General features: G+C 42.3%; 1 protein-coding gene across 1 annotated transcript in view; it reads right to left on the bottom strand.

Annotated features, from left to right (window-relative positions):
- Hibadh (3-hydroxyisobutyrate dehydrogenase) overlaps nt 1-25,602 on the bottom strand; it is a 103,954-nt gene that overhangs the window by 73,015 nt on the left and 5,337 nt on the right. Inside the window, exons 2-4 of the mRNA XM_051152350.1 lie at nt 21,089-21,249; nt 13,609-13,718; nt 10,420-10,541 (exon numbers count right to left, since the gene is read on the bottom strand). Coding sequence (XP_051008307.1) covers nt 10,420-10,541; nt 13,609-13,718; nt 21,089-21,249 — 393 coding nt within the window. The remainder of the gene's footprint in view (nt 1-10,419; nt 10,542-13,608; nt 13,719-21,088; nt 21,250-25,602) is intronic.

Here is a 25,602-nt window from a genome sequence, read left to right as displayed (position 1 = left end):
GTGTGTGTCTGTGTTGCATGTGGAAGCCAAGAGGACAACATCATGTGTCAATCTTCTACCTTCACAGTGTTAAGGCAGCGTCCCAAGCCGGCTGGACCATGAGTTTCCTGGGATTCTCCAGTCTCTAGCTCCCATCTTGCTGAAGGTGTGCTGGGGTCACAGACATGTGCTACTGCACCTAAGCTCCATGCGGGTTCTGGAAATTCAAACTCCAGCCTCTATGGCAAGAGATTTACCCACTGAACCAGCTTCCCAGCTCCTGATGCTTAGGTTTACTCTTTTCTACTATAAGTTCCAGGCCTTCTAACACCCACGAGTACTAAATTCTTCACTAACAAAACTAATGGTGGTTAGAAAATGATGTGAACTAGCCAACTTCCTTCCTTTGTTTAAAAAATATTTCCCAAACAACTGTCAAATCTAAACTTAAAGTCCAGTGGTTCCCATGGGATATCACAGGGATCACCTGAGGTTTCCAGAATTGATCTTTAATATATATTTTCCATTTCTAAACCCAAAACTCTTTCAGTTGCTGTAGAATCAGCTGCACAAGTTAAATCAAATATCCCTATCAGCATAAGAAAGAAAAGGCAGAACAAGAACTAGCAGCCAGCTCAGGGTGATGTGCCTCTGGAGGGAACTGGCCACTGACAGAAACCACTGCTGAGGAGGGCTTGTTCAGCTCAGGCCCTGGGAATGCTGCTATTCTGCATTAGTTTGCACTTCGCAACTGCTTACAAATTGCTAATGTTTTTTCTACATTCTATACTTTCATGGAAAGCCTTCGTCTTTACATTGTTCTGAACACTACACAGTTTAAGAGTGAAGAAAGACTGTAGGAAGACTCAAAATATTTACTGTATTTTTCAGACCATGAGATGCACCTAACCATAAGATGCACCCAGTTTTTAGAGCAGTAAAACAAGAAGAAAAAAAAATCTGAACCAAATTAGTGCTAGTATAATAAAATATTTATTAAAACATAACAAAATACGGTAATATTAAACAGTGTTAACTCAACAGGAGGAAAGATTTAGAGACTCCAGCACTTTTCTGGTTTTCTGGAAACCCCAAAATGTGGCCCCACTGGAGTCAAGGAGGGACAAATGGTAGCTAGAGCTTCCTTATTGCTACACATTTTACTGCACTCTGCTCCCTGCAGCAAGCAGACACATACCTGCTTACCCAGCAGGCTAAGACTGGTGGCATTCCGCTCAGACCAGGGCCATGGGCGGCGAGGCAGAGACCAAGTTCTGTGTGAGAATGGATTTTGGTGATACTGCCCACGCCTCTTCCTGTTCCCGTGGACACACTGAACCCTGCACGCATTCCTCGGCTGGCACATTGCTCTTTGTTGATGCCTGATGGACAGCAATCGGACCATAAGGCGTACCCTAATTTCCCCCCCTCCTTTGGGGGGAAAGTGCATTTTATGGTCCAAAAAATACGGTGACATTAATCTTGAAACTCACTTATTTATTTACTTATTTATTGTAGCCCTGGGGACTGAACTCCAGGTCTTATGCATGCTAGGCAAGTGCCCAACCACCATCTTAAAACAGGCTGGAGATGTAGCTCAGTGGTAGAGAGGGTCACATGCTTGATTCCCAGCATCACACATATGACTCAACAGGTAGCTTGGTAAAGCAAGAGGAAAAGAAAGGAAGAACTGATTGACTGGATTCAATTTTTATTAAATGCCCACGAAGGATATGTATTGAGGATATAGTTGGTTTTTTGTTTTGCTTTTTTAATTAGGTCCACCCACTTCCAAGTCTAGCAGAAGAATCAAGCACATAAACATAACACAGTAGCCCTAGTAACGGCATGGATGCTAGGCTATGGCGCAGAAGAAAGGTACAGATATAGTGTCACTGCTGGACATAAACAATCTCTTCTGTTCTTCTGCTGTCGGGCAGAGTCCCACCCAGCTCCCAAGGGCTTACATAAGTCTGGGAACAGATCATGTCCCTGTCACACTCAAGCACTTATTGTTCCTCTGCAGGCCAGTTTGCTTAAACACAGCAACTAGGTAATCCCAAACAGGAAGGACCCCCAAAACTGGTTCTTAACTATTTGTTCTGTCTATGAACAGAGGACACTCTCCAACTAATGAATAGGACTGGTCAGATCTCTCAGAGTTCTCCAAATCATACAACAATGTTTTCTCAAAAGACTCAAAAAGAAATGGTAAGTTGCACTCAGACTGGAAACTGGCCTCTAAGGGTTAGAAGATAAGGCAGCTCCCCTTAGGTTTTCAAGGTGTGCCCATAGCTTTCAGGGAGTAAAGTAGCAGACAGAATTAGCTGTGGGGAAGATGGCTTTGTTACAAATGGAGCTGTCACAAGGAGAATGCCATGACAAAGACAAGGCGCTGGACAAAGAGAAGATACTACAGACACCACTAAAGGGAGGAAGTTCTGGCAGATGGCAGGAAGAGCCATGATGAGAGCTGGAAACTAGAATCCTGCTCCCAGGTTTGCTGAGAGCCTGGAGAAGCCCAGGCAAGTCATTTAGCATTTTTGAACTTCAATTTTTCCATCTATGAAATAACAGAGTCAGACTAAAGTATTCATAAGGTCCCTTCTATTAATACATTTCCATTCTAGTACAAGAGACACTTGAAAGCTGGACATACTACTTAATCAACACTGCATGAAAAAAACATAGTAACCTTTATTGAAATTTACCAACTATTTTCCCAGATCTAAGCAAATGTGGACACCTCATACTAACTTGCTAAGTCACTTGGTTAACAAACTCACCAGGGAATCAGAAATATAGATATTTAAGGTAAAAGAACTGTTTATTACAATCAAACAGACATCCATAAAGAATCACTTTCTCAGCTTCCTAACAAATCTTGGACAAGAATCTTGGTTATCTGGCTGAACTGGGCCCATCATTTATCTATCAGTGCACAATGCCCAGCCCAAACTCCATAACTTTTACTTTTTCACAATCCTTAGGTAAGCAATTTAGGTTGAGCCTAGTAATCAGACGGTGCATTTGCTGGTCAGGCCCGGTAACCAATTAGGCTGCAGTCATCTGGCACACTGACTGGGGCAGCGTGGTCAAGATGGTCAGACCCACACACTAGGCAGTTCTGTGCCCACTTCTACAAGCTGGCTCAGGCTGCTCTGATGATGGCAGAATTCTACATAGTAATAACAGATGTCACATTTTGGTGTTCATGGTGTTTCTAAATCTCCTTGTCTGATACAGCTAAGGCATCACTGTCCAGAGCAAGTCAGATAGCCAAGCCCAATCCATTCAAGGAGTAGAAACAAAGGACAGGTACTTAGGAAACCAGCCATCCAAAGTCATTACTACAACAGCGTACCACATCAGCTATTAGCTATTTTAGCCAAACGATAAAGAGTTTACACTCTAAAGAGCATTCTTCCATTTACCAACTTTTATCTCTACTTGGAATAAATTAAGAACACTGAGAAACAGAGTTTCTTAACACAGCAAAATATGAAGCAATACTACACTTGTATTCAGCTTTACCACCTACCAGGTATGTGCTTGAGCTAAGTTACTCAACATCTCTGTGTGTTGTTTTCACCTTGGTAAGGGGGAGGGGGGAAATATCACACCTATCCTGTCTAATTTTCATGTTGTTTTTCCAGTTGAGGTGAACCAAAATTTTTTAACATTCATTGAAGATTAACAGTGTTTCAGTATTATACAAGACAGACTGAAAGGGCAGGCTCTGGTGATGTATACAAATTTGTGTAATTTTTAAAGCTCTGGAAGCAATGCAAAAGTTCACCATACGGCCAGGCAGTGGTGGCGTGCACCTTTAATCTCAGCACTTGGGAGGCAGAGGCAGGCGGATCGCTGTGAGTTGGAGGCCAGCCTGGTCTATAAAATGAGTCTAGGACGGCCAAGACTACACAGAGAAACCCTGTCTCAAAAAAAAGAAACAAAACAAAACAAAACAAAACAAAAAAGTTCATCATAGTAGAAAGGCCGAAGTGTGCTTATTTAAGTAGACTATCACATAGCAGTTAAAATTAATAAACTACATGCAATTAACTATGTAATGCCAAAACAGTCATGTATTTCATGTGGTCATTTAGCCAAAGGGGTGAGTGGAGACTGGCATTCAATCCACATTGTTTGGTAGACCATAAACTCTGTTTTAGAGTGACATCTGTCCAAAGAAAAGCGACTTTTTCTTTGAAAAAATGCACCATTGGAACTGAGTGTGGTGTGCAGCACACACGAGCACTAGCAATTCCAGCAGTAGGAGACAGAGTTCTTGAGGGCAATAAGTAGCAAAGTTCCACCTCTTAAACCCGGCAGTACTCATCCACTCAATATCTACTCCAACTTCTGACCTCCCCGGTGAGGGGAACGGGCAAAGGTGAAGACATACGCAGTATTTAATCAAAGAATTTGTTTTTTTAAAAGACCCCACATTCTCAAGAACAAAAAACAAAAAACACCTGAAATGAAGGAAAAGAGAATTAATGCCTAGAAACACAACAGAACAATGAGATCTGAAAAACACATGTACAGTTTGGAAGCTTTTAAAAAAGAGACATCAAAGAGGTGAAATCATGCTGAAGAACTCTTGAAAATAATATCCAGACTCAAAATAAAAATGGCTGTTCACATTGTGAGTCACATGATGCTATCACTTTATTTCTAATAAAGAATATGGGCCGGGCATAGTGGCACACACCTTTAATCCTAGCACTCGGGAGGCAGAGGCAGGGGATCACTGTAGTTCGAGGCCAGGCTGGTCTACAAAGCGAGCACAGGACAGCCAAGGCTAGCTACACAGAGAAACCCTGTCTTGAAAATAAGCAAAAAAAAACCAAACAAAACAACAACAAAAACCCATTTCTGGTAGTTTTAATGAACATCGAACCCAACCTAGAAAAACCTCAACCTGGTACTTCATGGCCTGGGAAAATGAGAGGAATAATGTTTGCTACACCCCAGAATACTATTTAGGAAGAAGCAGAAGTCCTGAACGAGGGAGATCACCTGCATCTCAAAACACTGCACCATTTCAATCATCTGAGCTGAAAATTTCTCTTTTGTTTAAAATGCTAATAGCAATTGTGATATAGTCCCACTTGCATTTGTACACTACTATATTTATGTCTTTATATTTAAATACATTTTTATTTAAAGTATTGGGGTGGCAATATGACTCAGTGGGTAAAGGGCTTGCTGTATAAGCATGAGGACCCAAGTTCTAAACTCCAGCCCCCATGTAAAACTCAGACTCAGCAGCAGGTATCTGTAACTCACCAATGGGGAAACAGAAAGAAGCGGTTAAAATGGAGAGCTGCAGGTGAAAGACCCTAACTCAAAAAGTATGAGTGGCCAGCTAGACTGCTCAGTAAGTAAAGGCACCTGCCACCAAGCCTGACGACCTGAGTTTTCACATGGTGGAAAGAGAACAAAGCCCCAAAGTTATCTTCTGACCTTCAAATGCATGCCAAGGCACAAGAGTGTGCACACGCACATGCGCACACATGTATTAAACAAATAAATAAAATTAATAAAAAGCAATAGAGGAAACTACCCAAAGTCACCCTCCAGCCTCTGATTCAAATATATAAAGAAAAAGATACAAGAAGAAATGTAAGGTTTCATTCAAATGATTCAAAATATTCCATATTTCAAAACTGATGAATACAAAGCTCCATAAAACTGGGTCAACACCTGGTTCCTAAGCTGTATTTTCCCCACATCCCTCTTCCTTCATTTTACTTGGTTAAAATATAATGATTTTTAAAGCTGTCTATTTGACACACAGGTAATCCTTTATTAAATTGAGAGAATACGATCGTTTGGTTGTTGCTTTTGAGACATTCTGACCTGGGGCTCATGGCAATCCTCCTGCTACTGCTGCTGAGATTACATGTGTGCTCAGTTTAGACTCATGTCCAACAAACCATATTCATATATAAAATAAAAATTATGAGAATAATCCATCATATTAAGTACCTAAAAATAACTATGAAAGGACCGTGTAAACAAACTGCTATTATATAATAATTATCTCATAACGATCAAGTGTCAAACCAATTAGTTATCATGAACTACCCCCTGTAAAGCTTTTTGTCAGTAACAGCAGAGTCAGATGTGTCACAGTTGTATCAGGACTTAAAACACTGCTTCATGAGAAGAGAAGAATGGTTTCCAATGCTTCTGACTACTTCAGACTGAGCAGCCAGCTCACTCAGCAAAGCAAGCATGAGCATCTGACGCGCATCCCCGGCCCATAGGAAAGTCCCAACACCAGTGAGGCAGAGACAGCAGATTCCAGAAGCATCAGTGAGCCCCAGGTTCAGCGAGACACTAGCTCAAAAAATTAAGGCTGGATGGGCTGGCAAGATGGTTTAGTCAGTAGAGGTGCCTGCTGCCAAACCTGACCACTTGAGTTCAATTCCCAGGATCCATACGGTGGAAGAGAACTGACTCCCACAAGTTGTCCTCTGCCCTCGTTACATGTGATATCATCAAAGTGCACACACACACACAAATAAGTAACAGTGTAAATACTATTAAACAGAGGGCCTACAAGATGTCTCAGTGGATAGAGCGCTTGCCACCAAGCCTAGTGACCTGAATCCAATCCCCAGAGACCACAGGGAAGGAGAAAATGAACTCTACCAAGTTGTCCTTTAACTTCCATATGTATATCCTCTCTAAATAAGTAAATGCAGAAATACCAGAAACTTCTTTAAGTAAGGTCAAGAGTAAGAGAAGAAAGTACAAATACCAACCTCCAGTCTCCACTTGCACATGCAAACATGAGCATGCACACGCACGTACATGCACACGCACGAACATACGAACCCTCCCCACCACCATCACTACACACATGCTGGGTTCTGAGAACATGAACTCAAGGTGCTCATGCCTGAGCTGTGAGTGCTTTTCCCACCTAGCTTCCCTAACTCTTTCCACAGCTTATGCATTGCTGACCATTGGCTCTTTTTATGAGAAATGTTGACACAGGGCCATTGCTCACTTTTGAATCAGGTTGCTTTTTCAGTATTGAGCCAGATAACGTGCAGCTCTTTTCTCCCACCCTGTAGGTTAACCCTGCTGACTGTTCGCCTCAGCGTGTGATCCTGCGGTTGACTGATCCAGGTAAAGCCGTACAAGGTAGCTAGCATCTCTAGTCCCAGTGTGACTGAGGCAGCATGAGAAGGAGAGAGAGAATCCCCAGCAACAACTTGTGTATCTCCCAGTCAAAGAAAGAGTGGTTCAGTTTATGAATTTCATCCACAGCCCCAATATTTAGTATTCTACAACCAAAGTGCCTGAGTCAGGCTGGGGAGCCAGCTTAGTGCATAAAGCACTTGCTGTGCACCCAGAGCTCAGATCCCAGCACCCATGTAGACACCAGGTGAGCATGGTAGGTTGCTCACCTGTAATCCTAGCATGCAGAAGACAGAAAGAGGGCATCCTGGCTAGCTAGACCAACTGTATCAGTGAGTATGGGCTCAGTGGAGGGACTTACGTCAGTGAATAAGGTGGTGAATCCATTGAAGAAGACTCCAAACACAGGCCCAGGCTTCCTCATGTGCACACACTCATGTACTCACACACTAACTTGTACACACACCATATATACTGACACACAAGTTTTAAAAAGATAGCTCAGTGAGTAAAGTGTTTGTCATACAGCCTGACAACATGGGTTTGACCCCTGGAACTCACCTTACGATGGTAGGGGAGAACCAATTCCACAAAGACACACACACACACACACACACACACACACACTAATAGTAAACTTCTTTTAAGTGCCTAAATACTACTACAAATCTTTATACCTTAATCTTATGTAACTAATTCAGTGCAACAACAAGAGCTAACAATTATTTACTCCTTCATCTACACTCAAAAATGATTTGAAGCTGAACATGGTAAAGGTTGTCTTTAATGAAAGCTTGGGAGGTAGAGACAGGGGAATCAAGGCCACTCCATCTTATTACATAGACTCTATGAAAAAAACAAACAAACAACAACAACAACAACAAAAGAGTAATATGTTATGGATATAATGTTTTTTACAGCAAAACCATTAGTTTATTAAAAAAAACTGGCTTAAATTATATTTTACTTTTTAATTTTAAAGTCCAAATTTTAAGATAATTGGAATAAAATAACGATTGTTGATTACTGCTACAAATGCATACTTATTTTTATATATGTACAAGCACAAATATACACAAAGAACACTTCTCATTACATAGCAATTTTAGAGATGACAGAAAATCATACCCACAATCCTACCATATACCCTTGCTATCCCCACGCACCCGCCATGTCCCCACACCCAGTCCTGCTATCCCCACACACCCGCCATGTCCCCACACCCAGTCCTGCTATCCCCACACACCCGCCATGTCCCCACACCCAGTCCTGCTATCCCCACGCACCCGCCATGTCCCCACACCCAGTCCTGCTATCCCCACACACCCGCCATGTCCCCACACCCAGTCCTGCTATCCCCACACCCGCCATGCCCTCACCCCCAGTCCTGCTATCCCCACACACCCAGTCCTGCTATCCCCACACACCCGCCATGCCCCCACACCCAGTCCTGCTATCCCCACACACCCGCCATGCCCACACACCCAGTCCTGCTATTCCCACACACCCGCCATACCCTCACCCCCAGTCCTGCTATCCCCACACACCCAGTCCTGCTATCCCCACACACCCGCCATGCCCCCACACCCAGTCCTGCTATCCCCACACACCCGCCATGCCCACACACCCAGTCCTGCTATTCCCACACACCCGCCATGCCCTCACCCCCAGTCCTGCTATCCCCACACACCCAGTCCTGCTATCCCCACACACCCGCCATGTCCCCACACCCAGTCCTGCTATCCCCACACACCCGCCATGCCCCCACACCCAGTCCTGCTATCCCCACACACCCGCCATGCCCACACACCCAGTCCTGCTATTCCCACACACCCGCCATGCCCCCACACCCAGTTCTGCTATCCCCACACACCCGCCATGCCCACACACCCAGTCCTGCTATCCCCACACACCCGCCATGCCCACACACCCAGTCCTGCTATCCCCACACACCCGCCATGCCCCCACACCCAGTCCTACTATTTGATACAAAATTAAAATTTAAAAATTTCATTAGTGAGTCCTTCACTTCTCAAAAAGATTATTGTGTAACTTTTATCATGTTACATGGTGAATTACATCTACAGATTTTCTAATATTAAGCCATCTCTACGTACAGGTAACAGAAAACTTGTAATGTTTTATTTCTCTTACTCATGGCTGGTTTTGATCTGCTAATTATGTTTTAAAGGTTGAACTTCTATACTCCTGACTGAAATTCACCTGTCATTCTCCCTGCTGGCACTATTTGCTTTACATAAGAGAGTTCCCAGGTCTTTCTTGTAGAGTGATTGGGAAGAATTTCCTTATTTCCTACTATCTGGAAACATTCACATGAAATTCTGATGATCTCTGCCTTTTGTTTTAGTAATAGTCACCTGTAAATCCACCTGGGCCTTGTGTTTACCTTAAGAGGTCAGATGGTTTTACTTTGTTCCTTGTTTGTTTGTTTGTTTGTTTTTTGGTTTGGTTTGGTTTTTGGGGTTTTTTTTTGTTGTTGTTTGTTTTGTTTTGTTTTGTTTTGTTTTGTTTTGTTTTTTGAGACAGGGTTTCTCTGTGTAACAACTCTAGCAGTCCTGGAACTCTCTTTGTAGACCAAGCTGGCCTTGAACTCACAGAGATCCTCCTGCCTATGCTTCCCAAGTGCTGGGATTAAAGGTGTGCACCACCACCACCACCCAGCTATTTTGTTCCTTTTTAAGTCACTTCTTTCTTGGACAGTAGAGTCAGTCAATTTTTTTTTAAATTTTTTTGATGCAGGACATCAGGTATTCCAGGTTGACCTCAAACTGCCTTACGTAACGAAGGATGGCCTTGAACTCCCGATTCTCCCGCGTCTGCCGACCAAGTGCTGGGATTACAAGCATGTACCAGCACATGTAGTCCCATAGTGCTGGGGATCAAGGCCAGAGCTTCATGCATGCTAGGCAAGCACTCAATCAACTGAACTACAGCCCCAGCCCCACACTAATTATTTCCTGAAGCAGTTCTTAAGCATCTAGGCAGTGATCTATCGTCGTCACACAATAAGTCAACCCAAAGGATGTGTGATGCACCCAAGTTCTGACACCCTCTCACACCAAGTTACAGGTAACTTACCAAAGCTGTATCGTGAGAGCACTAAGGATCATGTCAGTTCTGTTTTGTTCTTATTTTAATGAGAGATTATGAATCTTTACAGATCTAAAAACAACTGTAAATACCTAGAGTGGCACAAAACCAGGCCTGCCACTTTGCACAAGCAGGACTAGGTGCACATGTACTTCAGACGGCACTTACCACCAGAAACAGGGGCATCCATGAAAACAGCTCCCATCTTCTCAACTTCTTTTGCCAATTCTTTTGAAACTGAAGGATCAATAGTACTGGAATCTATTAATAATGAGCCTTTCTTCACTTTTCTAAGTATAAATAAAAATATTCAAGTTTACAACTCTGAATGAGTACTCATGCAACTAACTAGACAATCAGAATCCACTGAAAACAGCCAGACCATCAAGGAAGCCTCTGGCCTGGCACTGAAATAGTTGAAAAATCTCATATTTGTTCATGTTCCAGATCAAGCACAGTTCAAAGTAAACCCATACTCATTCAGATAAACAATAACGAAATTAAAACCTAATAAACTAATGGGTAAAGTCTAGTATCAGGTGAAATACACTAGTCTGTTAACACAAGCGAAGCTAAAGTGTAAGCAATTTTTAAAACCTATTAACTTTAAAAGAGCATCTGATAGGATATAAATTTTTGTTTGTAAAGTCACTGAGTCTTAAAAAGTTTAAGTCTTGGGCTGGAGAGATGGCTCAGAGGTTAAAGAGTATTGACTACTCCTCCAGAGGTCCTAAGTTCAATTCCCAGCAACCACATGGTGTGATCTGATGTCCTCTTCTGGCCTGCAGGTGTACATGCAGCCAGAGCACTGTATACATGATAATAAATCTTTAAAAAAAAAAAAAAAAAGCTTGTCTTTAGAAAGCTATACTGCAATCTTCCCATATCCATATCATTTTCACTAAGAATATGTATAAGCAACTGAAATACAGCTATTTGCTTCAAAGGGGTATATTATTTTAATAATGGAAACATTTTAAATATTTTTATTAATTATTTGAGACTTTCAAATAGTGTATTTTGATCATATTCACACCCTCTTCCAACTCCTCCCTGACCCACTCCCACCTCCCTACAACCCTAATTCCTCTCCTAGTGAAAATTTTTTAAAAACAAAATATTAAACAGGTAAAAAAGAAGATGAAGAGTTGAATCTAGAACTTTGACAAGGTGTTATGTTTTGGTTTGGTTTTTGGTTTTGTGACAAAGTAAAGTTCATACATTGGCAAAAATGGAAACAGGAGCATTAAGTATTTTATATAAACCTTTATCATTCTTACAGTAAACAACTTCTGTTTATACTGTGAGTTCAGAACATGTACCTGAAATAGTTCCCTTATATCTACAAGGCCGTGCTTAGCCTCGTGGCTAGGAAACTCTGATCTACATTATAATCTAACTGCCTGGTCTTAGCGGCCCAGGCCTACAATCTTAACCACTCAACAGACTGTGGCAGGAGGATCACAAGTGCATTATCTGCCTGGGTTATAAGATGGGTCCAACACCAACCTAAGCAATTCAGTGAGATCCTGTCTCAAAAGTAAATAAAGAATAAACATCTAAATCAATAATAGCTCACAATTATATGTAAGTTTCCCAGAGTTCTTAATTAGTATCATGAATGTGTGTGGATGATGTGTTGTGGCTGTGCACACGGAGGTCAAAGGACACTGTGGAGACAATTTACACAGCAAGGGCTCTACCTAGAACCACCTCACCAGCCATAAATTTCTTCAAGTTCTCCCTGCAGGTCTACTCACCCAGGGGATACACAATGAAGACTGGAAAATTAGAACTCTGCATGTAGAAATATTTAAAAAGAAAGTGGGGAAATCACTGTTTTAAAAAAAGAAACTACTGAAGAAAATAATACATTTCTATTTTTAAAAGACAGTGCATAGAATGCTTAAAAAAAAAAAAAAAGTTTTAGACAGACCCAACAGAGTATCTGGGTGGACCCCACAGAAAAGACACACCAAGTGCTACTAGAAATCACCTCTGTACAAAGGCCTTATTTTATGTAACAGAAAAAAATGTAAGTAAAACCTACCAGTCTTCTATGGCTTTATCACCTTTAACAATCTTAAAAAAAAAAAAAAAAAAAAAAAAAAAGTAGAAAATCATGTCAAAAACTCTTTATGCACTGGGTGTGGAAAAAGGATCCTGACCCTGGCAGGGGGTGCGGGGAGGGTCAGGAAGGAGAGCCTTGCTGAGAAGGCAATTACAGTTTAATATGAAACCAAACTCTTCCTAAGCACTCCCTGGACAAAACTGGTCTGGTAGCTGGCCCCATGCTCCAAAGTAAAGGATATTAATAAATGTTGTGTCATCATACACGCTTTAGTAACTTTTCCCCGAGAAATAAAGCAGGGCCATAACTGAGGCAGGCTAGGTAATGAGTCAGCCAGGACGGCTCAGGACCACACACACTGCAGGCCTGCCGGCTCCATCCAAAATGAGTGCCACTCAACCATCCCTGAAATCTAAACATTTATCTTATCAGTTTTCTGTCTAATATCCAAATGTCTTTTCCTAACAAGTTTGTTAGTTTTGCAAAGCAATTCAATTTTCCCAACGCGCAAATTTCATGTATTACAGTTTTCTGAAAGTCAATCTTATTTTCTTTTAGCAAGCATTACTAGAACCCAGTGTGTAGGTGGCTCAAGTGCCCACATGGCATTCAACTTTGCACCAGCTCTCTGTTGAATTCAATAGCAAAGTACATTAGGAATAGGAACCAGAGAGCCCAGAAAATGGAATCCAACCGCTGTCATTCTGGCATAACCACAAGGGTTTGGCAGTAAGCGGCAATTCACTGGCAGGTTTATGGCACCAGGGAAGACAGACACTGGTCGGAAACACTGACCTAAATTACGCTTTACTCAAAGAGCTCCTGCTAATGTTGACTCTCAGCTTCCAACGCTCCAGCCACAAATGTACTAACCAGAGGACATACAACAACTTTTCATTATATAATAAAATATTAAATTATAGTGTTCTTTCCCATGTTTGGTTTTATTTTTCATAGAACCTCTTTTCTGGATTTCTGTACACCAGAAGAAGATCATGCTTTTAGCAGTAGGTACAATTTAAAATGCAAGCTTTAAAAGTCTCTTAACAATGTTACCAATGAAAGAGTAAGTTTAATGTAAGAAAGGTTAAGCAAGGTGGGGGAGCTTTTATTCCCAAAAGTCACATACTTGACCCTAGTGTAAAAATTAATCCTTTACTGTTCACTTTATGAAACAAGAAAATACACAGGAGGATTTAACCACCAGCGCTGCAATGTCCGAGTAGTTCTAACAAATGTGAAGCCAGGAACTGAGCAAGAAATATGTGCGCTTGAAAAATACATACTTCAAGATCCCATTTGCTCCAGAATAAACTTCTACCGAATGCATACTGCTGGGCAGCATGGTGATGATCCTGTCGGCCTTTTCAGCTACATCTGCTGGGGAGGACGCTACCTTTAAAGAAATTGCAAAGGAGAATTGTTTAACTCATATGTAAACAGTGCCCAGACCTCAAACAGGCCCTGCAACTACTTTCTGGAAAAAGTTCAAGATCATGACAAGTAACAAAGCTCCGTGAAATGAAGTAACAAATGGAGGTCGTCAAGAGTCTTCACCCTCAGCTGAACTACTTGGATGACATGGGTTTCACAGAAAGCCCCCGTAAATGCCCACATCACTGGAGTAAATACAAAGCAAAACAGTGGCATGCCTTCTTCCTAGTAACACTCCGTCTCTAGACCATGCCAAAATATAAGCCTGGAAGTCTATGTCAGAAAACTCCAGGCGTCGCCTTAGAAACGGAAAGTTCTCTTCCATGAAAAGAAATTTAGTTCCATCTAGATAACTCCTTCAAAAGTCCCCTACAGGGTGCCAAAAATTAGCTCAAAGATCTTAGGGCACTAAATATCTCCAAGCTTTTCATGCCCATGAACTGGCAGTGCCAAAGCGGCCAAATGCCAAGTGCCTGGGGTGGTTCATCAGCCCCCCGCATCCCTAGCACATGCTCCTCGGGATGCTTGGTTTGCCAGAGCACTGCTAACCCCTCAGTTATACCAAGCAGTGTCAAAGCTCACAGGTCTGGAAAACACACACACACACACTGATAGTGACAGCTGGAATGTCACCACTCTATGGCACAACTGCTCTGTATCTAATGACTACATATATTTGGCATGTTGTAACAACAGTGTCTGATTTGTACAACAAAGTCATGTTTCTTAGACATGGGCATTCAAATAATTTTACCATTGAGGGGATGACTTTAAAAAAAAAAAAAACTCTGAATAACAACTGACAAAATTTGGCCACAACTCAAAAGCTTAGGGGAAGAAACCAAGCTCATTTCCAATCTGAACTAGCTACAAAAACCTTTAGCAGCCAACTAATTAGAATCCCTCAATTACATCTGCTAATTGAGTGGATAAGCAAAGACAGAATGGATGAAACAAAGGAACGCTTATTTAGGGAAGACAGAGGCGCAGGTTTAGCTGCAGCTCAGCCAAGTAGTCAGTATGATTTTATGCAAATCATTTAACCTCACTAGCTTCAGTTTCCCAATCTACAATGAAGAACAGTGCACTAATCCTGTAATTCTGGGACTCAAGAGGACTTGTGTTAACAAGAGAATTGCAAACTTGAAACCAGCCTGGGACACAGAGGGAGACTCCTAACCAGTGGAGACTGCGGCTCTGCTCTTAAAAGAAATGGGTCATTTGTCCTCAGTCTTAACCTGAATAAACCCTATGTGCTCTTCTGCTGTCTGCCTCCGCAGAGAACCATAAGTTCCCTCTTACCAAACAAAACACCCTAATTTAGCTTCTACCTCCAACGTAGAATTTGTTAATATCCAGGAACCTTCAATTCCAGGAAGGCTGGTCACTGTAAAATGAGACTGACATTGTTTTCTTTCTCTCCACTTATACATCACAAGGAAGTGGAAAAGGAGAAGACCAGGTCACTGAGTCTATGTCCTGGCGCTCTAAGACCTCAGAGCCCTTGTCCTCACAATGTGCATTTCAGATGGCGTCACTTCTGTTAGAAGGCAAGCAAAGTCTATACCAATATTTCTTTCGGTAGTTCTCTATCAGAAATGAACTGTTAAGATTTACCTGTCAAGGTTAAGAGCACTGACTTCTCTTCCAGAGGCCCTGAGTTCAATTCCCCGCAACCACATGGTGCCTTACAACCATCTGTAATGCGATCAATTCCCTCTTCTGGCCTGCAGGTGTACATGCAGCCAGAGCACTGTATATATAATAATAAATAAATCTTTTTTGTTTGTTTGTTTGTTTGGTTTTTGGTTTTTCAAGACAGGGTTTCTCTGTGTAACCCTGGCTGTCCTGGACTCACTTTGTAGACCAGGCTGTCCTCGAACTCACAGTGATCCGCCTGCCTCTGCCTCCCGAGTGCTGGGATTAAAGGCGTGCACCACCACGCCCGGCCGATAAATCTTTTTTTAAAAAAGAAATTATCTGTCTTTCTATCTTTAAAAACTGTCTTGGTATTTTATTATAGTGAAATTCTAATTTTACCAGAAAGCCACATGAGACAAATACTCAAGCTTTATCTGTTGGAAAAAAAAAAAAAAAAAAAACTAAACAAAACAAAACAAAAACGCCTAACAAATGGACACTGAGGATCTGCCTTTTAAAGAAATGGTTCCTTTGACCTCATTCTTAAACTGAATAAATCCTCCATACTCTTCTCTGGCTCCACAGAGAGCCTGATGTGCCAACGCACAAATGTAAAACAAACTAATATCCCTTTTGCTTTTGTGGTCAACTTCTCACAATTTAGATCACATTGTGTGTGTGCTCTGATAATCTAATGCCTACTACTGGTCCCCAAGGTAGCAAGGATTGTGACTCATTCTGGATGGAGCTTCAGTGCCTGGCACTCAGAGCATACTCAAGAGAGAGCTGTTCAATCAGTGACTTGTCGAAGGTCCTGCCCTCTCCTTGATAAGGAAGCTTAACCCATAGCAGTCAGTCCAATAACAGCAGACAGTAAAGGAGGGAACGAACACTATCCCTTGAATGGAGAGCATGGCACAGGACTGACAGACATGTACAGCAGAAAGGGGAACACGGCTGGCACTGAGACAGTGTTTGTGTGCTAGAAGCTCTGAAGCTCTTTATTTGCTCTCACTCAGTTCACACTCATAACAGCTGTATGAGAGTGAGCAAAGAGAAGAACTAAAACAGCTTGCCAAAGACTGCCCAGACAACTAAACGGCAGAGGCAGATTACAAGCCAGTGCAGTTTGCAGACTGCCGATACTCTCTGTGCTATTTCCCATAGACTCTGCAATGGTGTGTCAAATGAACACTAGCTTAGAACAGAGCAGGAAGGCAGAAGTCTGAGTCTGAAGACAAGGTGGCAGCAGGGCCGCTTTCCCTCCAAAGGCTCTAGGGGAGGCCCTTGGCTTCTTCCAGCTTTGGTGGCTCCTGGCACCCTGTGGCTGGCAGTAGCGCGACTCGACTGTAATGTCTGTCTCTCTCTTCACTGCACTCTCCTGTTTGCCTTCTTCCTTGCTGTGACTGTCAGTCCTGGTGGTCAGCTGCCACTAGCCACACCTCCTGCTCTCCTTTTTAAATGGCTTCGCTGATATGCACACCATACAATGCTCCCATTTAAAGTGGATAATTGTGTGGCATTTATTATATTCTCAGATTAGAGCAACCATTACCATAGTCAAGTTTAGTCTCTTCAGAAAGAAACCGTATAGCCATGAGCTGTCACTCCTTATGCTCAAAGCTGCTTATCTCCTCTTTAGCACTGAGCAACTAATGCACTTTCTTATCTCTATAGATTTCCTTTTTCTAAATTGTTCAGTTACTAGGAGATAATAGTGCATGGTTTTTGTGTGACTGGCTTCTTTAGTTTAGTATGCTTTCCTAGTTCATCTGTGACATAGCAATTATCAGCACTTCTTTCCCTGAGTTCCTAAGTAACATTCCATTACAGATGGGAGACTTGAACGTTGCTTCCACTTCTTAGCTGTTACTAACAATGTTATTATATAGAATGTTCTGTGTGGGTATAAACCCAGGTTTGTTCTATGTTGTTGTTGTTGGGGGAGGGTGTTTTGTTTTGTTTTGTTTGAGACAAGGTCTCATTATGTAGCCCTGGCTGTCCTGGAACTCAAGGTCAGGCTGGCCTTGAACTCAAAGAGATCCACCTGCCTCTGCCTCTCCAGTGCTGGGATTAAAGGCACACAACGTTATGCCTGGCTTGGATCCAGGTTTTCTTTTACTGCTAGGTCAGGAACTGGAGAGACAGATGGCTCAGTGAATAAAGTTCTTCCATGTGAGACCCTGAGCTTGGATTTCTAGTGCCCAGGTATTGCAGCAAGCATCTAAAACCCCAGCTCTAGAGAGGCAGAGAACGGCAGATAAATCAGTGACCTCCAAATTTAGTGTAGAGACCTCATCTCAAAAACAAGGTGGGGCAGTGACCGAGGAAGACATGCAACATCGACCCATGGCCTCCACATGCACATATGAACATATATACAATAAGAATTGTTCAGTCATATCATAGCTCTATACTTAATTATCTGAGACGTTCCCAAGACTTGTTTTCCAAAGTGGCAGAAACATTTTACATTCTGCCACCAGCTTGAGCTTTCCAATTTCTCAGTATCACCATAATAAAAAGGCTTTTTTGCTTAAGTCTCTATTCTAACTTTCCTGGTGTGCACAGTTCTCTTCTTGATGACAGATGTAGCCTTTTCATGTCTTCACTGGCCTTCTTTATAACTGCATTTAAGTTCAGATCCTTTTCCCACTTAAGCTGTAAGACTCCTGAATGTGTTCTAGACACGAGTCCCTCATCAAATATGTAAATATTTTAGCTCATTCACAGTGAATTATCATTTTATAATATTGATGGTGTTCTTTAGAAAAATCAAGTTTTAATGCTAGTGAATTCCAACTTATTAATTTTGTTACACAAACTCGTGCTGTCATAGCTAAGAATCCTTTGCCAATTCTAGGTCATAAAGATTCACTATTGTGTTTCCTTTTATCTATTTATATTATTTTACTTTATTATGTATGTAAGTGTTTTGCTTGCATGTATGTCTGTGCACCATGTGCACCTGGTGCCCAATGAGGTCAGAAGAGAGCATCATGTCCCAGGGAACTGGAGTTTCAGACGGTTGTGAGCCATCATGTGGGTACTAGGAATTAAACTTGAGTCATCTGCAAGAAAACTGCTCTAATTGCTAAGCCACATCTTTTGGGGGGCCGCTCTTCAACACTGTTCCCCACTGAAACTTACTGTGATGAGTAACTATACATTATTCCAACACTCTTCAAGGTAAAAGGAGTACATGCTAAAGAGAAGGACAAAGCACATACAATTTAAGACTTGGCATTACTGACTCTTTTAAAAAGTCAGGTACTTTATACCAATAATCTAGTTTATAAACAGATAAGAAGTAGCTACATTTCAAGATCCAAAAACACACTACACACTCCCAAATGCCTCCTACATTAACTTTTACTAGTTAGTACCTGTGCATCTTGTAATGCAGAGTCAAAGCCCTGCCATCAAGACTAGGCCCTTGCTGAGGCCCTCACGCTTGCTACTGACTCACTGCGTAACCCTGAGGACTGGAGCTAACTTTTCCATGCATCAGTTCCAACCCCACTCCTGGTCTCTAAGGGCGCTGCACTCTCTCTCTTTCTCTCACACACACTTACCAGTGAATGAAACATAAAGAAATAAAGCCACAATGCGAGTGGCTGAGCTGCTCTCTTGGTTGTGTTACTAACCAGTATTCTAAACGCTTTGGAGGCTGAGGCAGGAAGACTGCGATTTGGGGGCCAGAATGGGCTATACAATGAACCCTGCCCCCCAAAACCAAAATGAAATACACAAAATACTAACAAAAGACCTGAGCCACAGTAGTTTCTCACTAATATTAGGTCCCTTTTTCTTCCTCTTAAGACCCAAATGCCTCCTTTATTATTAAGGTATTCTTCCCTCAGGCCTACCTAAAATTAGTAAAGAATAGAATGTTATTGGGGAATAGAGGGGTAAGTAACTTCAGAAAAATACAATAATTTAGGCAAAACATAAGAAAGCTCTGGAAGTCAGGGGAAAGTGAAAAGAAACAGAGTGCTGTAAGTTCTGCAGGCATGGAAGGAGGAGTGACAGTGTGGGCCTTGAAAGGCCCTGAGTGTCTGCCCGCCAGTCCTCACTTCCAAGCCACTAGCTGTAGGTTCTCCATTCAACCTCTATCTTGCTTTCTGGCTAAATTCTGTATTTAACTTAAGACGTTACTTCCTCATTTTAGAGATCAAGTAGAACTGGCAAAAACATGTCACCGTATAGTGACAAATTAAATCAATTAGCTACTAATTAACTGCAAACAGCAAACCAACTTGGAATGCTTACCGTACCGCAGATAACAAAGGTCACGTCTTCACATTCTCTAGTGAGGTAAGTCGTGGAATCTTTCCAACAAAGTCACCAAGGAGCGCAGTGTCAGTCTCCATAGACCACGTGGGCATGAGCAGCGTCAGTGTGACACTGAGGAGCCCCAAGATCACAATCGCCTTCCCGTGCAGTGCCAAAGTGCCAGACAGCACCAAAAGCACAGCCAGGAGAGACATGGGGTGCTCAGCTCTATAAATGGCTTCTAGGCCACTAAACCTAGTTTCTACCTCAGGGTTGCATTTCTCAGTGTTTGTTTTCAATAATAATTTGGATATTGATTGTTCTGCCTTTTTTTTTTTTTTTTAATGTATTTTGGTTTTTTGAGATAGGGTTTCTCTGTGTAGCCTTGGCTGTCCTAGACTCACTTTGTAGACTAGGCTGGCCTCGAACTCACAGCAATCCATCTGCCTCTGCCTCTGCCTCCCAAGTGCTGGGACTAAAGGCATACGCCACCACGCCCGGCTATTCTGCTTTATTTTGTTCTCACGGTTTTCTGTTTCTTGGGAAGCTTTTAGTATTCTTCCCGTTCCAGGATCATATCGTGCCCTTAGTTATCGTTCTACACGTGTGCAAAATTTCCCTCATACTACAGAAAAGGCAAATCTATTAAATTCAGAGACTGAAAAGTGGTCTCTTGTCATCTGAGTTACTAACAAGGTTTGACAAATCCAAACAGAACAGATGCTATCATAAACACGATCAACTCTAGAACCATAGTTCTTAAAATATAAACGGTAGCCTAAAAGCATGGGTTGCGGTTTGGCCATAACTCAGCTCTGTGTTACAGCCCACAGTGTCTTTAGGTTGTCTCCTGGTTTATGGCCAGTAACTAATGATGGACTCACAAAGTGCTGTCATGCAACATTTGTAAAGTACACTCATATATATTTCCTCATCTGAGCTTCATAATCTAATGACACAAGTAGTTAGTCATCACTCACGTTTTACAGATGTGGAAACCAGCTGAGGGGACAACTTGCCCCATTAAGAAGAAATGTAAGTGCTTGATCTGGGCTAAGCTTTAAGTCCCAGAGTAGATTCCTGCCCTGAGACAATCATCCCTGACTTTCTCTCACAAGGAGGCTACTTCCAAACAGTTGCTTCACAGCATAATCAGTGAAGATATTATCTCAGGAAATGACCAAACAGGAAATGCCCAGGTCACCTAACAGAAAATGGACCCCTCCCAGCAGCTACACTAAATGCTCTTTTGATGTGCATCTAAATGTTGAATTGATGTTAAAGTCAAAAGGAAACACACTTAGCAACAATTAGGTTTTATAGCTCTGTTAGGTGCGCTTCTAAGAGAAGTACTTGCTTCTTTGAAAAATAAAACATAAGGACCGAAGTCTAAGCCAGTGCCAACACCAGCCTTACCTGCTCGCCAGCCTCTTTAAATTCTTTGCACACATCAGGGAACACATCATAGAGAATGAGTGGATAGCCATGCTTCATGAGATTTTTCGCCATTGGATTTCCCATGTTTCCCAGTCCAATGAATCCAACTGGAGTCTTAGAAGCCATTGACCTAGAACACACTGATTTCAATACATTTGTAAATATAAAAATAAATTTGTAATGCTTTTAAAATCCCATGAGGGGCCTACAATTGAAAGCAATGGCTTAGTTGGGCACAGAAGAGCACGCCTGTACTATCAGCGCTCTAGAAATGGAGGCAAAGTTACACAGAACACTGGTTCAAAAACAAACAGGGTCAGTGAAAAGGTCAGCAAGTAAAGGCTCTGACAATTACTACATACAGTGAATTATATACACAGAACCCATGATGTAGAAGAGACTGCCCTCTGATCGCCACATTTAAGAGGTTGCATGCTTGCGCGTGCGCACACACACAATTTAATTAATTTAAAAAATACAGGGCTCAGCTGGGCATGGTGGCACACACCTTTAGTCCCAGCACTCGGGAGGCAGAGGCAAGCAGATCTCTGTGAGTTCGGGGCCAGCCTGGTCTACAAAGTGAGTCCAGGACAGCCAAGGCTACACAGAGAAACCCTATTTCAAAAAACAAAAAACAAAACAAAACAAAAAAATACAGGGGTTCAAGAGATGGCTTAGCAATTAGGAGTATTTTTTTCTTGCCAAGGACCCAGGTTCAGTTCCAGCACCCACATGGTAGCTCACAATCATCTCTAACTCCAGTCCCAGGGGTTCTGATACCCTCTTCTGAACTCCATGGGTACCAGGCAGTTGTGTGGTAAACATATGTAGGCAAAATACTCATACACATTTGTTTTAGCCCCATAAACGAATGGCTCAGAGAATAAGAGAGCTATGCCTAACCTTGGAAATATTAGATTCACAATGACACTTGACAGGTATCATTCATTAAATGTGCACTGCATGAAATAATGGTAGAGTTTAGAAAGACACATGACACAGTGCTTGCACTTGGAAAGTTTATTATCTACTGAAAGGAGAAAGAAACAACTCTACTTTCCTCTGCATTTACAGGCTTTATTCTCCCTTGTTCTTTTTGAACTGTGTAGGATGACCAATCGCAGCCTTTTTTAAAGTTTCAAATCCTCTCAAATGATTGCTCCACTCACCATGAACATACGTGAGTGTGAGGTGGTTCTAAGGGCAAACTATCTGAAGCTCCGTGCCTGAGAAGTAAAGCTCATACTAGGCTAGAAGCTTCCTTAGCTCCTCTTCACAGCTGACTGCACGACGCCACCACGCGTGCCCCTCCTAGAGCTGCATCACACCGCAGAGTTTTCCTTACAGCAGCTTCACACAGGAGCCCTCTGTCTCTATAGCCCACAAAAGTTCAATGACAGGAGTGACACCTAATTGAAATTTTATTTTAAAATTACAAAGAATGAGAAGTACATTTTATAAAAGCGCTCTAATGCCCATAAGCAAATTAACAAAACGAGAAAATAGAACACTGTTAGTCACAGCAGACCGCTGTGCTCAAGTTGGGAAAGTACAACTGAATAATCCAAGGCCATTACAAACAGGGACACTGTGTTTTTAAAGCAGTTAGTTTAGCCGCAACTACTCTAACAGGTAGCAAGTATGACAGGGGAGAGCAAGGGCTCAGTCACATGCCCCACAATAGTAGCTACTTCTATGTACTGAGAGAGACTGACTGAGGTCAGTCTCCCAAGCGCTGGCATTATAGGTATGCACCACTAGACCTAGCCATTGCACACACAAATGAGATACAACCCTTGCCTTGCAATAACCTTAAAATCCAAGAGGACATAAACACAATAAAACATTAATACAAGACAGGTATGGATAAATGTGAAAAGTAATGCTGGTGCAGAACTCACAAATGTATGGATGCAGAGGTTGGCATCTGATGTCTTCCTAGAGCCCTCTCCACTTTATTTAGAGGCAGCTCTTTCCCCACCCTCCAACCCCAAGACAGGGTTTCTCTGTGTAGCCTTGGCCGTCCTGGGCTCGCTTTGTAGACCAGGCTGGCCTTGAACTCACAGATATCTGCCTGCCTCTGCCTTCCGAGTGCTGGGATTAAAGGCGTGCGCCACCACTGCCCCGCCTAGAGGCAGCTCTTGAGTTCTCAGCTTATTGATTAGGCTGGCCTAGCTACACAGCGTGGGCATGGAGAGGAGTCTCGGAGCTTGCTACCCATGCAGCTTTTGTGTGTGCGCTTGGAATCCAAACTTGGGTCCTCAGCCTTACATGGCAAGTGCCTTATCTACTGAGCCATGTCTTGAGCCCTCAACTACAGTTTTATTTCTAAAAACAGATAATAAATATGGACCGTCATGTGCTGGGTCCTGCTATATACTAAACTCTGAACTACAGAAACAAATAGTTTATTATAGCACTGTGGATTGCAGAGGGAAAATGTAAATAACTAATAAAATATTAGTAGAGGACTTAACTCACAAGAGTTTGCACTAACCCAGTACAATGAAATATTACTATGTTGAAAGGAATGTGGAGAGTTGGGTGGGGCAAGAGACACAGCTCCACACTCCCACCTGCAGCGGCCTGGTCCCTTTCAGAACCCTCAAATGGGTGAAGCCTGACTAGGATTCTTGACTTGTTAAGAGATGGTAACTTAGATTCACGCAGCACAGGGGATATTGGAGAGGCACTAGGAGAAAGATAAAACATGCCCAGCCACAGCTGTCACGTGTGTGACCTGGGTGGCTCTCCTTCATCTATCTCAAGGGTTGCTAGCATCCCTCCTCCTTTCCCTCTTTTCCATAACCGAGGTTATAGAGTGGATCCGGAGGTGTCTTGAACAGGACTGAACTCTGATAAGGGAAAAACCTGTGTCACAAAGCTGCACAGTGTCAGCACAAATTCTCATGAATCCTTGAAAACTGGGAAAAGGTGAAACACCACACATGACGGTTATTAGTATGTTTAGGCATTAAGCATGACTGCCATTTTAAGTCTTATTTGAAATATTTTAATATAAAAGGAATATTATCTCTTATAAGTAACATCACTGAAAAGGTTAATTATGCTTGATTTCTTTTTTTTTCCAGATTTATTTATTTATTTATTATGTATACATTGTTGTGCCTGCATGTATGCCAGAAGAGGGTATAAGAACTCATAGGTGGCGGGCATGGTCGTGCATGCCTTTAATCCCAGCACTTGGGAGGCAGAGGCAGGCAGATCACTGTGAGTTCGAGACCAGCCCGGTCTCTCAAAAACAAAAAACAAAAAACAAGAAACAAAAAAAGAACTCATAGATGGTTGTGAGCCACCATGTGGTTCCCGGGAATTGAACTCAAGATCTTTGGAAGAGCAGCCAGCGCTCTTAGCCTCCAAGCCATCTCTCCAGCCCCTATGCTCGATTTCTTTTTTTTTTTTTTTCAAGACAGAGTTTCTCTGTGTAGCCTTGGCTGACCTAGACTTACTTTTGTAGAGCAGGGTGGCCTTGAACTCACATCGATCCACCTGCCTCTGTCTTCTGAGTGCTGAGGTTAAAGGTGTGCACCATCAGTGCCCAGCTGCATTTTCACTTTTTGAGAATTGTATACATGAGGACTGTACTGACACTGTGTCTACCCTTCCTCTCCCCATCTCCAGCTCCTCATGTTCCCCCTCCACTCAGTCAAGCTCATGACCTCCTTTAACTATTATTACACACACACACAAACACACACACACTCACGCACGCATGCACACACACACGTGCCCACATGTACACGTGCACCCATCTGTTAGAGTTGACCACTTGGGACTGGATAACCTACCAGAGATACTCTACCAGAGGGCTCACCCTGGAGAAGGCTAGGTCCCTCTCTTAGCAGCCATGGTTTTCTGTAGCTCTTCATGCAGGAGTGAGGCCTTGCAAGATTTCCCCCAGCTTGACTCAGCTGTCAAGAAGTTTGAACCAGACTCCAGAGTAAGGAGATTCTTCCCCCTCTCACATTTCCTTAATTGTCGGTCTGTCTATCCTGTCCTGTCATTACATACCTGTCTAAGGCAGAGGAAAAGCCTCCAGGATAAATTACCAGGTGAAAAACAGCAAGATGCAGAGCATTAAAGCATGAATATGTGTCGCTATCCTACTGTGGTATACCTGTCTAAGGTACAGGAAAAGCCTCCAGGCTAAAACCCAAAGAAAACCAGGAAGACATAACATTAATACAAGAAAATGCAGACAGAAAAAGAACAGAGGGACTTATTTTTCTGGATTTTGTATGGCTATATGAAAAAAAGAAAAACAGCAGTCACAGCTCAAGTGCCAAGAGTCATGGGTCTAATTTTTTTTAAAGATTTTTTTTATTCAAAACCTTTCGGTTTTACCATATGCATTTAAGTTTTATAACTACTTTTGTAAGAAAAAGAAATAAATGAATTGGAACAGTGGATGTTAAATGCTATGTGAATGAATTCTAACTAGAGTGGTTTCACTAAATGGGCACACGGGGCTA

The sequence above is a fragment of the Acomys russatus genome, chromosome 10 (genome assembly GCF_903995435.1).
Source record: "Acomys russatus chromosome 10, mAcoRus1.1, whole genome shotgun sequence".
Lineage (NCBI taxonomy): Eukaryota > Metazoa > Chordata > Mammalia > Rodentia > Muridae > Acomys > Acomys russatus.
Note: the sequence above shows the minus strand (reverse complement) of the source record. Positions and strands in the feature narration are given on the sequence as shown.